The sequence below is a fragment of the Natrix helvetica genome (genome assembly GCF_964273705.1).
Source record: "Natrix helvetica genome assembly, chromosome: 5".
NCBI classification, from domain to species: domain Eukaryota; kingdom Metazoa; phylum Chordata; class Lepidosauria; order Squamata; family Natricidae; genus Natrix; species Natrix helvetica.
Window position 1 is genome coordinate 29,658,245 of NC_138551.1, and position 14,963 is coordinate 29,673,207.

The 14,963-nt window shown below is 38.0% G+C and overlaps 1 protein-coding gene across 3 annotated transcripts in view; it reads right to left on the reverse strand.

Annotated features, from left to right (window-relative positions):
• Positions 1-14,963, reverse strand: part of MED12L (mediator complex subunit 12L) — a 211,299-nt gene that overhangs the window by 32,942 nt on the left and 163,394 nt on the right. For all 3 annotated transcript variants that reach the window (XM_081955782.1, XM_081955781.1, XM_081955780.1), the window contains 10 exons: positions 14,666-14,807; positions 13,616-13,736; positions 12,632-12,727; positions 12,416-12,529; positions 10,042-10,238; positions 9,200-9,388; positions 5,211-5,285; positions 4,912-5,102; positions 1,874-2,035; positions 402-513 (listed from right to left, as the gene is read on the reverse strand). In XM_081955782.1, coding sequence (XP_081811908.1) covers positions 402-513; positions 1,874-2,035; positions 4,912-5,102; positions 5,211-5,285; positions 9,200-9,388; positions 10,042-10,238; positions 12,416-12,529; positions 12,632-12,727; positions 13,616-13,736; positions 14,666-14,807 — 1,399 coding nt within the window. The remainder of the gene's footprint in view (positions 1-401; positions 514-1,873; positions 2,036-4,911; positions 5,103-5,210; positions 5,286-9,199; positions 9,389-10,041; positions 10,239-12,415; positions 12,530-12,631; positions 12,728-13,615; positions 13,737-14,665; positions 14,808-14,963) is intronic.

Sequence of the window (14,963 nt, forward strand, 5' to 3'; positions counted from 1 at the left end):
GGTGTAGAGGTGGGTTGCTCCCATTTTGGCCTGCATTGGGTGAACTGGTAGTAACGGCAGCAGAAAGCTCCACCCACCCGAATGCTTCTGTGCATGCACAGAAGCTTCTGTGCATGTGCAGAAATGTTGCAGATGTTGAACGTGCCCAAACCAATAGCACAAAAATTGGCAAGCTATCATTGGCCTGGTGAGTATTTTTATTTCCGAGAAATTCAGCAGACTTGTAGAATACTAAAAATGGTGAAGGAAATCAGATCAACAAGATTTATAAATGGGTTACTTTCACTGATTTTGCCACAAAGGACACGAATGTAGTTTGAGATATAGTTTCCCACCTGCCTCAGTCCATTACTTTAATTGCTCTTTAACAGATGCAGAACACAGCATTGTCTGGTTATTACCTGATTAATTTGATTTTGCAGAGATGTTAGAAGCCCTTCACGCTGTTCATCCTGTCCCTTGAGACAAGTGAGCACCAAAGACAGGAATGGTTGCTGACTCAGAAGAGACATGCTTTAAAATAAAAACAGGGTGGACACGGAATTAGATGTATCTTTCTGATACTTCCTCTCTCCAAATTCTTCCTTCCCCTTCTCAGTATTTCTCTAAAAGGTTTTCTTTATAAACTCTTATCACGATTTAAAAACCACAAAACTGTTCCTGCCTTTACTCATGCATGCGAGCAAAATGATGTGTCCAACGGACTACAGTCAAGGCGAAGAGAGCTTTCCTTATGAGTCATTCTCCGAGGCAGATGGGCAGTTTGTGAATGTGATAAATAAATAAATAAAATAATCTAAAAGTACGAAGCTTCTTCAAAACATTGATAACTTTTGCATGAATAAACAGTTTCTGAAAATAACAATTTACAGAAGTACACATTCCCGCTATTGAAAAATACATCTTAGAAAGAGTATTTTTTTAAAATTTTTCTGCAGTGATCTATAAATCAATTTACATAAGATTCTTCAGGATAGGAAGCACAAAACTACTTGTTTAGGCAAATAATTTAATATAGCCTAATAATAAGAGATGTGTGACACTTTTTGTTTCATGAAATATAAACATCTCAAATCATCTTGTACTTTGAGACAAGTCAGCTGATCCTAGTGACAAGGTAAAGAAGTAGAAAAGTCTTGTTTTTCCTGTTTTTCCATTTTGTATTTCACTTCCATGGTGATAAAAAATAGTATGCAATTTTTGAGGCTATTTAGGTTACCAAGCAACTCAATGAATATTTAGCAAGGAGCATTTTCTCATCTTGGTAACAAAGTATTATTTAATTCTTTTTTGAGAACTGGTTCAAGACAAATTAATACTAATTAATGGCATAAAATTAATTTGAAATATGAAATTTGATGTGGATGATAACAGAAAAGAAAGAGAAAATTCCAAATTTAGACAAACACCTATAGTATGAATTGGTATAATATTTTTCAGTAAAAGACAGACATCTTAGTATGTCATGATTTACCAAATTCCTAAGCACAATCCTAATATTTTTTTAAAAGTATATTTGTGGTAGGTAGATCTATTGTAAAAGCAGTCAGCTTCATGTTTAAATTAAGGACAAAATAAGTTACTTTGATGCTCTTTTCTTAGTTTTCAGGATAAGTATTTAGTTTAGTTTTCAAAACACAACATTTATAGTAAAAGGGAGCGCCAAAGTAGACTTCATTTCATTTAAGAATTTACAGTGTTCATTTTCTTAAAAATGAATTTACCACACTTGGGTGTCTCTCTTCCCTCCCTCCCACTGCAAACCAAATCTGGTTTCTACTGGTTTCTTTAAAGAAGGATAAGATTCTATAGCTCATCTTTGCAGCAGAGATTACTAGTTTGAAATACAGCCATATTTTCCAGTATCTTCTACCTCTTCTGTTTTTGCCTGTCTCTCTCCTTCTTTGAACATGATCCCAAGTGCTGGCCTTTCTCTAGTTCTTCTCCAGCTGCTTTCAAGACTCGGCCTTGAACAGATGTCGGCAGCTTTGCAATCAAGGGAGCCACTAACCAGACACCTTGTCTTTCAGAAGAGCTAACGACATGAAACAAATAAGATTTTTGAGCAGAATATTAATCAATATGTTCAGTACTTTTTCTCACACACACATACACGCACACATGCACATACACACACATAGACACAAGAGATTTTAGTAATATACTGTATGCCTTAAAATAAGGACAGAGTTCTGCACAGGTTATTATTATTAGCATATGGCATTGTTATATAAGCCAGTAGACCACAATCCTATTGCAGAGTAGTACTTTGGCTGCCAAGTTACCAGCTCTGTTGAAGAAAACCCTCACATGCTTTCCAAGGTGTGCCACAGGAGGGCGAACTGGCTTTCCACCAGATAGACACATGAGAACATTTTCCTAGGTCCTATCAAATAGACACCACAACCGGAACAGTTCAGAACCCCACAGGTTTATAAATAATGGTTAAATAAGAATCAAATAAATCTTAGATTAAACTGAGAACTGGTGCATCACCACCAGATGGATTTGTAACTGGCTGACCAACGCACTCAATGTGTAGTCCTCAATGGAACTGCATCTACATGAGGAAGGTATTCAGTGAAGTCCCCCTAGGCTCTGTTTTAGGCCCAGTACTCTTCAACATCTTTATCAATGATTTGGATGAGAGAATAAATGGGGAACTCATCAAATTTGCAGATGACACCAAGCTGGCAGGAATAGCCAACACTCTAGAAGGTAGGCTAAAGATACAGAAGGATCTTGACAAACTTGAACATTGGGCACTATCTAATAAAATGAAATTCAATGATGAAAAGAGTAAGGTTCTACTTTTAGGCAACAAAAACAAAATGCACAGGTACAGTATAGGTGGTACCTTGCTCAACAGTAGTAATTGTGAAAGGAATCTTGGAGTCCTAGTGGAGAACCATTTAAATATGAGCCAGAAGTGTGCAGCAGCTGCCAAAAAAGCCAACACAGTTCTTGGCTGCATCAACAGAGCGATAGAATCAAGATCACATGAAGTGTTAATACCACTTTATAATGCCTTGGTAAGGCCACAGTTGGAATACTGCATTCAGTTTTGGTCACCACGATGTAGAAAAGATGTGGAGACTCTAGAAATAGTGCAGAGAAGAGCAACAAAGATGATTAGGGGACTGGAGGCTAAAACTTATGAAGAACGGTTGCAGGAACTGGGTATGTCTAGTTTAATGAAAAGAAGGACTAGGGGAGACATGATAGCAGTGTTCCACTATCTCGGGGGTTGCCACAAAGAAGAGGGAGTCAAACTATTCTCCAAGGCACCTGAGGGTAGAACAAGAAGCAGTGGGAAGAAACTAATGAAGGAGAGAGGCAACTTAGAACTGAGGAGAAATTTCCTGACAGTTAGAACAATTAATCAGTGGAACAGCTTGCCTCCAGAAGTTGTGAATGCCCCAACACTGAAAGTCTTTAAGAATATGTTGGATAGCCATTTGTCTGAAACGGTATAGGGTTTCCTGCCTAGGGGATTGGACTAGAAGACCTCCAAGGTCCCTTCCAACTCTGCTATTGTATTGTATTGTATTGTGGTATAAGGTATGTAGTATTAGAATAGGAGTGGGGGGAGTCATGTCCAAGTTAACCCTCAGCCATAGTTGATGTTCACTGTATGATTTTGGCCAGTTGTGATTTGTTTTGAAGAGGAAAAACTAAAAGAGAGAATGCTATGTATGCCACTTTATGCTTTGGGAAGAAAGGATCTATGTCTATATCTATATCTATCTATCTATCTATCTATCTATCTATCTATCTATCTATCTATCTATCTATCATCTATCTATCTATCTATCTATCTATCTATGTATCTATCTATCTATCTATCTATCTATCTATCTATCTATCTATCTATTTATCTATCAATCTATCTATCTATCTATCTATCTATCTATTTATCTATCAATCAATCTATGTATCTATCTATCTATCTATGTATCTATGTATCTATCTATCTATCTATCTATCTATCTATCTATCTATCTATCTATTTATCTATCTATCAATCTATGTATCTATCATCTATCATCTATCTATCTATCTATCTATCTATCTATCTATCTATCTATCTATCTATCTATCTATCTATCTATCTATCTATCCACATACTGGATACAGTATTAATAGTTTACAAGTAATTTTTAAGTTGTAAGCTGCCCAGAGGCATTAATTGAGATGGGCAGCTGTAAAAATTGAATGAATGAATGAATGAATGAATGAATGAATGAAAAAAAGAAAGAAAGAAAGAAAGAAAGAAAGAAAGAAAGAAAGAAAGAAAGAAAGAAAGAAAGAAAGAAATTCAGTTTGACTAAGTATTATTTAGTACTCCTGATCTAACACTCTGGATGTAGAGTGCTTAGATAGAATTTTTTTATTTCTTCCCATTAAGAATAAACTTGTTAGAAATGAAAAAGAAAGACATTATATCTCATCTTAAAGTAACAATTATTTTTCTTAAAGTTTAAAAAAAAAGTAGAGTTCACTAAGGAGTCAGGTCTAATTGAAGCCTTTAAAATGACATTTTATTAATTTCAGCAATCTATTTTATTTCTAAATCAGAGAAGGATTATCAAATTATTTATTCATTCACTCAAATTATTTATTTAACCTGCAGCTAACATTGTGTTTATCTTCTTTAGTGTGTATTTAGTAAACAATCAAGAGAATGAAGACATTCTCGCATGTCCAGGACCTCTTTGGAGGAAATTGTTTTTGCAGGCAGAAGAAATTAGTACTGTGCGAAGATTTTGGTTCAGCACACTATATTTCTCAGAGTTAAGATCACAATTATTCAGCATCAGTTTTTGTGAGTAGACCACTCTCAAGAGCTTCTATTTTTTTTAAAAAAGTGCTCACAATTTCATCATTACCAATTCAGATTGGTTACATTACCTTAGGAATGTCTTTTTACAGTTCTGCCTTGTAATATGTGTGTCAGCATTTCCAAGAGGGTTTGGATTGAAGAGGCCTATACCAGAGTTAGAAGAGTTATTGTTTAGATCAGCGGATTGCTGAAACACTTCTATTGTCGCCTTTGCAATATTATCCAACAAGCTGTTCATTTCAGCCACAGACCCAGAACCCTACAGTAAAACATAAGTAAACTAGCGCATTCATGTTATGTTTGCTCATACACTAAGTTATTTTGTAAAGGTACATGATTAATTAAAAAGAAAGGAAGAAATACTCACAGGTTCCTTCAGACACTGTTTGATCATTAGCTGAAGTTCCAGCCATGACTGTCTCAGAGTCCACTGGTCTATATTCTGGATCAAAAAACAGAGGAGAAAATTTTTCTTCCTAACATTTCTAGAATTATTATTTTCATTAATAAAGTTGATACATGGTTTTATTATGTGAGATGAAATATTTTGTTAAAAAATGAATATTGAATACAGCTAATTTTGATCATTCTTGCTGGTGGAATCCTGTGGGTGAATTCAATTGAGAAAATTTGGCTGCAGACGGGGAATATGACCTTATAGCAATATACACTTGATCAAAGTTTGTCTTCCATTCAAATCTAGTTTAACAATGGGAATGCCATATGCTTTTGAGTTTCCATATTCAAATCTAGCACTTGGCATTTCTCCCTGTGAAAATTCAACTTGCTAGTTTCTTCCAATTGTTTCAATCTTGTATGAGTCTCTTGATTGGTATACTGTTATCAAAATGTTGTTTGTCTCCCCACCCACATCCCTGTAGATGTGATGATCTTATCTTCTACTTCTTAATCCAAATTATGTATAAATATGTGGCATAGCACTGGGCCTAAAAGACAGCTTTCATTCAGTCAACTTGGACCATGATGCATCCAAAGATAATTGTAGAACATATTACATGAGTAGAAGGTGAACCATAGCCTGCATCACAACAATAGTATTGTGCAGCTATCCTCCCCACCCCCAAACCAATAGCAATATTATATAAGTATATTTCTAGAATATAGTGTATAGTTCCGAGCATCAAAGGTTTAGCAAAGACACCGAGAAACGTAATTGCATCCAAAAAACAACAACCAAAATGTGGTAGAAAGTTATCCTATAATTTTCCTAAATATAAGAAGTATTTAAATAGAGACCGGACCGTGATGGTCAGGAACTCTGTGGTAACATATTCTCAGACTGATGCAATTTGATTAGATAATTCCCAATCAATTAGAACTTATTCCATTCTATGAATCAATTATTCCACCTTTATCATTGCACACTGTTTCTATTTAACAACTCCCAGTGGTGCAGTGGTTAGAATGCAGTATTGCTGGCTAACTCGGTCCACAGCCTGAAGTCTGATCCTGATGGGCTCAAGATTGACTCAGCCCTCCATCCTTCTGAGGTTGGTAAAATGAGGGCCCAGATTATTGGGTGCAATATGCTGACTCTGTAAACTGTTCACAGCAGTGACGTGCGGTGAGGTTTATGACTGGTGAGGCACTGACACAGTGCTGGGTTTCAAATATTTTTAGACTTGTGGACTTCAACTCCCAGAATTCCACAGCCAGGCATGCTCAGTTCCAATTTAAAGCGACAGCATTTGTTTTTCTCCTTTGCTCCTTCTTTCTTTTTCTTTTTCTTCTCCTTCCCCTCCTTCCTCCCTCTCTCCCTTCCTCCCCCTCTCTCAAACACACACACACACACACACACACAGACACACACACACACAGAGAAGTTGGATTGGAGTATCTCTCCTACCCCTTCCCTCTCTCACTCACTCTCAAACAAACCCCCCACACACACACAAAAGTTGGATTGAATATCTTTTCCAGTGGCTTGAAAGCAGCTCCTCTGCCATCACCCCCCCCCCCATTCCCCTGCTGCCTTTCCCAAACACCTCCACCATTGCAAATGCAGCCTGCTGTCTGGGTGGGAAATGCCTGGAACACAATAAAGCCCACCCACCACCTCCTGCTGGCAGGCTGGGGTGAGAGGAGAGGCAGAGAAGCCGGAGGGGAGCCAAGCCAAGCCTTCCAAAAGAAAGAGGCTGGGGGGAAGTGTGTGTACTACAGCATGGCTCTTTGCCTGGCTTCCTGCCTCCTCCTGTGGTCTCCTCAGTGCCCACTTGTGCTCTCCCTCCCCAAGTGTAGTTTGATTGCAGGTGGAGCCACGTTGCCTTTTCAAACTTGTAATCAGTGAAGCTGGGCTAGATTTATATATAGTTTTATCCAGCTGTGTACGTGAGAGAGAGAAATGAATGGGGGCCTGGGGAGGAAGTCACTACACTTGGGGAGGGAGAGCACCAGTGAGGTTAAGCAGAGTCATCCACGGTGAGGCAGCAACTAGCTCAGCTTTTTCCTTTTACTTTTTTTTTTCATGATGAGAGTGGTGAGGCTGTGCCTCACTTGCCTCACCTGACTGCACGTCACTGGTTCACAGAATGCTGTAAAGCGTTATTTATTTATTTATTTATTTACTGAGCGCTTATAGACCGCCCCCTCTCCCGAAAGGGACTCGGGGCGGTGTACAGTCCATATCAGAAATACATCATATAAATAACTATAAAATTAAACAGTTATTAAATAGATAAATAGATACGAAGGAGGATAAAAAAGGTTTAAAGAACTGTACAGCTGAGTAAATAGTTTAAAACCCCAACAACAACAAATATCCCATAAAATTAAAGTTAAAAAACAATTCCCCTAAAATAACCAGTAAAGAAATATGTTTGCCAGGAGGTAGCAGTTATGATTATGCCATGCTAGCCAATCGGAACAGGTGTGTCTTCAATTTTTGTCGGAAGGAGCGGAAGTCTGTGGTGGTTCTAATGTCGGGGGGGAGGTCATTCCAGAGGGTTGGGCCCATCACAGAGAAGGCCCTACTCCTTGGCGCCGCCCGTTGGCATTGCCTAGTGGACGGCACTAGGAGAAGTCCCTCCCTGTGAGAGCGAATTGGCCGCAGGGATGTGTGTGGAGAGATGCGATCCCGCAGGTAGCTAGGTCCTATGCCAGGGAGCGCTTTAAAGATGGTGATCAAAACCTTGAAACACACCCGAAAAACCACAGGCAGCCAGTGCAGCTCGCGCAGGAGAGGTGTTACGTGGGAGTACCTAGTACTCCCCATGACAGCCAGCGCGGCTGTGTTCTGGACTAGCTGCAGTCTTCGGGCGCGTCCCAAGGGAAGCCCCATGTAGAGAGCATTGCAGTAGTTGAGGCGAGACGTCACCTGTGCATGAGTGACCGTGCGTAAGGCATCCCGGTCCAGGAGGGGGCACAATTGGCGCACCAGGCGAACCTGGTGGAACGCCCCCCTTCCCACGGCTGCCACATGGTCGTCCAATTGTTCGCCCCCTATGGCCAGCGATGGAGTCAGCTGGCTGAACTGAGGCGCCGGTAGCCACAGCCACTCAGTCTTGGAGGGGTTGAGTTTGAGTCTGTTGTCCCCCATCCAGACCCCGACGGCTTCCAAACATTGGGACATCACTTCGACAGCCTCGTTGGGGTGGTTTGGGGTTGAAATGTACAGCTGTGTATCATCAGCGTACAGATGATATTCAACCCCAAAACCACGGATGATCTCCCCCAGTGGCTTCACATATGCGTTGAACAGGAGGGGCGAGAGGACCGACCCCTGCGGCACCCCACAAGTGAGTGGCCTCAGGGTCGACCTCTGCCCCCCTGTCAACACACATTGCGTCCGGTCGGACAGGTAGGAGCCGAACCACCGCAAAACGGTGCCTGCGACTCCCATCCCCTCCAGCCGTCGCAATAGGATACCATGGTCGATGGTATCAAAAGCCGCTGAGAGATCTAATAGGACCAGGATAGAGGAACAACCTCTATCTCTGGCCCTCCAGAGATCATCAACCAACGCGACCAAGGCTGTCTCTGTGCTGTGCCCGGGTCGGAAGCCGGACTGGCGAGGGTCTAGATATTCGGATTCGTCAAGGTGTCGCAGAAATTGCTGTGCCACCACATTCTCAACAACCTTCACTAGAAAGGGAAGGTTGGAGACTGGATGATAATTAGCTAGCTCCATTGGGTCAAGTGAAGGCCTCTTGAGCAAGGGCCTCACCACCGTTATGAAGCAGTAAATAAGTCTAAGTGCTATCAATAATTATGAAACAATATTCCAAATATTTACTTCATTTGGAAAAAAAAGTAATCAACAATAATGCAATGAAAAAAGCAAATCAAACTTTTTTTTTCTTATCTGAGCTTAAATAATTTCATTTTAAATGTGGTTACCTGAAGAATGCGCTTGATGTGTTGTCTCTGAGGATTGTCCCCTTCTGCACATTCTTTAATACTGTGAGGGTAACAGATAAGCTGCAACAATTTCTGTGCTTGTTTGTTGGAGAGAACTGGATCCAGGATAAGATCTTTGTCGGTACATAGCCTCTCGGGTTCTTTCAAACAGTGTTCTCCTACCCATTCCTACCAAAAAAATTAGATGGAGAATAAGTATCAGTACAAAAGTCAAATCCAAACTTAAATGTTTAACTTGAATGTAGCTCAAGTATATAACAAAAACACAGTATTTTTCAAAAAGAATGAAACCATACTAGATATTACTTCTGTATGACAAAAAAAGGAGTCTAACTTCATCTTGTACTGTAACTTCAATACTTGTACTGAAGATCTGACTTGAACATAAATATTGTAGATGTCATTTCTACTGTATACATGATTTGAAATAATTTTGAATAAAATACCGGTTTTCAGTATTATAGTTATTACATGTAATATATTCATATCTCACCTTTCTTTGCAAGAGTTAAAATGCATGTCACTGGCATTTTATCATCAAAATACTATTAGCTCTAGTTTAGGCTATACGAGAGACTGGGCATGACTGAAGATATTGAAAGCCAAGCTCTTGATTGTCTTTGGTCCTACTCCACATTAATCCTATTTACACTTAGCAGAATATACTGGCAAGGGTAATGACTTCAATTCCACACAGACCAATGCACACCACAGGAAGCCTGCAGTCACCAACTTTCACAATCCCTGGAGTATAGCAATAATGTCACTTGCAAAATTATATCTATGTACACAATAATAAAGGAAAGGAAAGCAGGTGTTACCTGCTGACAAATGCTTCTTAGTACATATCTAGCATATTCACTGAGTGTAGCAGTTTCTATGGAAATGGTTTTTTCATACAAAGACTTTGAGGTAGCTTCCCATATCTCATCATCATTTAGATCTCCCAATAATCTCTGTACTGAGTAATCTGAATTTTTCAAGGAGGAAATATTGTTGCTTCCAATTTCAGCATCACCTATATTGTAGGAAAAGTTAAAAAAAGATGAAAATATGTATTAGTCCTTTAATATAGTTTGGCGTTCACCTAAGTACCCTCTTAATTTATTTTTGCTTAATGCTACTTTCTATTTTAGAAGTTGTTGATATATTATTCTAATATTTGAGGATTTCTGGCTATTCTTTTTAGAAAAGTTAGTCTAATAAACATTTCTTCAATTATGTACACTATAGTATAATATAATTTCCTACCACCCTAGAGTTTTAACAAGTATGTAAGATTTTAAAAAAAGTACATTAAAGCAAATAAAAAACAATGCCATACAACACCAAATGTAAATAAGCAAACACATTAAAGGTGAATTTATATTACTGTAGAGGAAGAATACTGATTGGTAGACATTATGTTATTTAGCTATTAATTAATTAATTAATTAATTAATTAATTAATTAATTACATCCTGTCTTTTTTTTCTAGGAATTTAAATGTAAATGGAGGATACTTCTTTGTTTTTACCAAGTACAATAACTTAATTCTTAGGTTGAGCTGGGAGGCACTGACTGGCCCAAAGCCAACACTGAGCTCTGTGGAAAAGTGGGTCTTCAACTTGGTGTCCATTGGCCTGTGTCAAGTGCAAAGGATCAGGACCATATCTGTTTGCAGTTTGCAGTACAGAAGATTTATTTAGGCCTATGCAGAAGAATCTAGTCAATGAATACTCAACACTGAATTGACACTAGATAAGGGTCAATAGAATTCAAAGGGGGAGGGGTGGACTTGGATGATTTGTGGAAAGGCAAGGACTCTAAGCTGATGACATATTTAATTCCTTCCCCCAGTTCTGCCTGCCCACCTGTCCAATATTTTAACCAGTACCTTACAGATCATCTCATACAGTTTCCTATACTAGCTCCCATTTGTACTTTTATTTACCTATGATTCATCCTGGAAGATGTTTCTGGCACTGTGATTCAATTCCTAGAAAACTTTCAAGTTTAGAATCTATCATGTTTTCAGTAAATATCCAAATGTATATCTGAGAGTAAATCCCATTGCATGCCCAAACAACTAAACACAAGGACAGTTTCCCCCCCTTTCCCATTAGTCTGCTAAATACCTAATTCCCCAAAACTGACGTCTGCCTAAGGATATTTACCAGGGCTGTATTGCTATTATCCTTCTCATCTTTCCTATTACCTTCTCCTATTGGTTATCTTATGATTTATCACTTTGTTGTTTGTTTGTTTCTTTTGATTTATGATTGTATCTTATGATTTATCACTTTATTGTTTGTATGTACACTGAGAACTTATGTTTATATGTACACTGTATATTTGTATGTATACTCAGAGCTTATGTGCCAGAGACAAATTCTTTCTGTGTCCAATCACACTTACAATAATAATACAATAGTAGAGTTGGAAGGGACCTTGGAGGTCTTCTAGTCCAACCCCCTGCCTAGGCAGGAAACTCAAAGCATTTCAGACAAATAGCTATCCAACAACTTCTTAAAGACTTCCAGTGTTGGGGCATTCACAACTTCTGGAGGCAAGCTGTTCCACTGATTAATTGTTCTAATTGTCAGGACATTTCTCCTCAGTTCTAAGTTGCTTCTCTCCTTGATTAGTTTCCACCCATTGCTCCTTGTTCTACCCTCAGGTGCCTTGGAGAATAGTTTGACTCCCTCTTCTTTGTGGCAACCCCTGAGATATTGGAACACTGCTATCATGTCTCCCCTAGTCCTTCTTTCTCTTAAGCTAAACATACCCAGTTCCTGCAACCGGTCTTCATATGTTTTAGTCTCCAGTCCCCTAATCATCTTTGTTGCTCTTCTATGCACTCTTTCTAGAGTCTCCACATCTTTTTTACATCATGGTGAACAAACCTGAATGCAGTATTCCAACTGTGGCCTTACCAAGGCATTATAAAGTGGTATTAACACTTCACGTGATCTTGATTCTATCCCTCTGTTGATGCAGCCTAGGACTGTGTTGGCTTTTTTGGCAGCTGCTGCACACAGCTGGCTCATATTTAAATGGTTGTCCACTAGGACTCCAAGATCCCTTTCACAGTTACTACTACTGAGCAAGGTACCACCTACACTTGACCAATAAAGAATTCTCTATCCCTCTGAGGACCATATGCCTAACTTCAAAGTAAACATGTATATGAAGAACTTTAAAGCATGATCATACCAAGCATAAGAATTGCTTTCAAAACAGCAAATACTGCTCCCACTTCAATGCTGTTGTGAGCAGCACTTAAAAGGCGGCGATCGCAAGATGAACGAATTCCTGGAAAACATTTTTCTGTATAAAAAGAGACCAATATGCTTTAGGAATGCTGATTTATGTTTCAGAGGCACAAAAACTATTGTACTTTAAGAGAGGAAATGAATGTGGAGTTCTTACCATTTGACAGTAGAGAAATCATGGGTGTTTGGAAGAGATGTAGAAGGAGCCGGCAAGTCATCCTTGCCCCTGGCTCAGCATCTGGATCTCCACAAGCTAAGAAAAGAGTATCACTTTATTATTACATCATAGAAATTGTCATCTTCAGTGCAACTGAAAAAAATCCTTTAAAATGATTTGAAACATTTGAATAAAACAAAAATAAAAAATAAGGCTTTCACATATCAATGCCAAGGAAAATTCTTCCTAAATCAAATGTTTTGAAAAATAAAAGGTTTTTTTTTAATAAAGAATTTTTAATAAATATGTTTTGATCCTGTTTGGTTATCTAATTTTCCAGCTTAATATTTCATCTTAATATGAAATAAGAAAAGATTTAAGCTATTGTTTAACATGTTGAATGCATTTTAAGATTTGATAGATACTGACAAGACAACATATGAAGAAAAATGACAAATGTGAATTATATGATTGAAGAAAAATGATTTGTAAAAAGACATAAATGTTGGATGTAACAATGAGGAAAGATTATGGGAAATAACAATGGAAGAACTGGAAAATATAGAATAGATGTAAAAAATATTTTTAAAGTGAAATACGAATTTGTGTGAGACTTTTAGAAGTGTTTTCAAATAAACATAATGCAAGATCTAAGATGGGATGAATTTATAAAAATTCAAAAGTAAGACAATACCATGAGGGTGAAAACAATAGCTGTGCAACACACTATACCAAAGCCCAAAGCAAAATTAATATTTTATGGCAGAAACATCCCAAATAAATATTTCATGGCAGGACATCCCAAATAAAAGAATAATTAAAAAAAAACATGTTCAATTTATAAATGCAAAAAAGATAAAATGCTTTGATTTCTAGCAGAGAAATAGTTCATGAGCAAATGGGTTGTACTACAAACAATCTTAGCAAATCTTGTTCCCCAAGAAGTGGGGACTTTTATTGTTTTAATTCACATTGAAACCTCACCTGCTGTAAGTAAAGATGGGAGAGCTACGTGTTGAACAACATCTTCAAGGAAAAAACATTGACGAGCTATCAGTATTGCAACAAAGGTAGCTAATGAATCATGGAATGAAAGATCACTCACCTTAAAGGAGAAAGAGAGAGAGAAAAAGAAAGGCTCAACATTTCTGTTGGTTCACTTGATAGTACAAAAACATGATCTTTTCACATGGATTTAATTTTGTAGAAGTATGGTTTTCTTTTGTATGGTTTTCTATTTCTTTCTATTGATTGATCTACACTTCCCTGATTCTGTGCCACAATATATCATTTGCTCGTATTTAACTTGCTTTGATCCCGCAAGTCAGAGATCTGAAAGTGTGAAGTCACCATTGATGTACAGAGATAATACAACTCGGGGCAAAAGTAACAGTGTTCGGCAGCTAAGTTAACCTACATCGCAATTAACACAACAGTTAGATACATCCAGCTGCCACCAGACTATACTTGATCTACTGCACTGAAATGGCTTTATTATAACATTATACCAAGACAAGATACCTTGATTCAATTATCTTGTCAATGGGGAATTATCAGCCAAACTCGGAAAATAAAGGAATTAATAAAATGCTACCCTAATTTTAGTTCAACTTTAATAATTCCACCATTCTATTAAATGTTGTTAATTAATTCAATGTATAAAAAGTTCTATATAGAAAAGTCCTTGGAGTTCAATGAACAGTTACAGGTTTCTCAAACTACTGCTTTCCCTTTTAACATGGGTGTCAAACTCGCCATGTCAGGTTGCCATCAAGTGATGTATCACAATGGTTTTTCTCTTTATGGAGCTGGGGTGGGCATGGCCTGCATGACGCATCTCGCCTAAGGGCCGTCAGTTTGACACCCCTGCCTTATACTCTGGTATCAGGCAGAATCTCTTATGAAACCAGTGGAAAACGCAGAACATTGCAGGAATGACTCGTGTAAATTAACAACTAATATGTGTAAGATATGTGTTATGTGTAAAAAGCATAATACCAGATTTATCATTTTATGTTCATCTTTTGCACTTACATCCACACTGCAGAGAAGATCATTAAATCCCCAGACATGATTTGAAGAACAGCAAAGAGCTTTCAAGACTCCTAACCACTCTGAACTTAGGACTGTACAGCAAGCAGTTAATTCTGCACACAAGTTGGCAATATCATTAATTCTAGGAGACAAAAAATAAATTTTAAAAACCAGGCTAATAGTTTCATGGCAGTCAAATATTTGTTGTGTCCAATGGTCTGCAACCAAACACATTTTCTTTTTATTAACATATTTAGATAAAATAAATGTGTAAAGAAGGAGAAGAGAAAAATGAGTC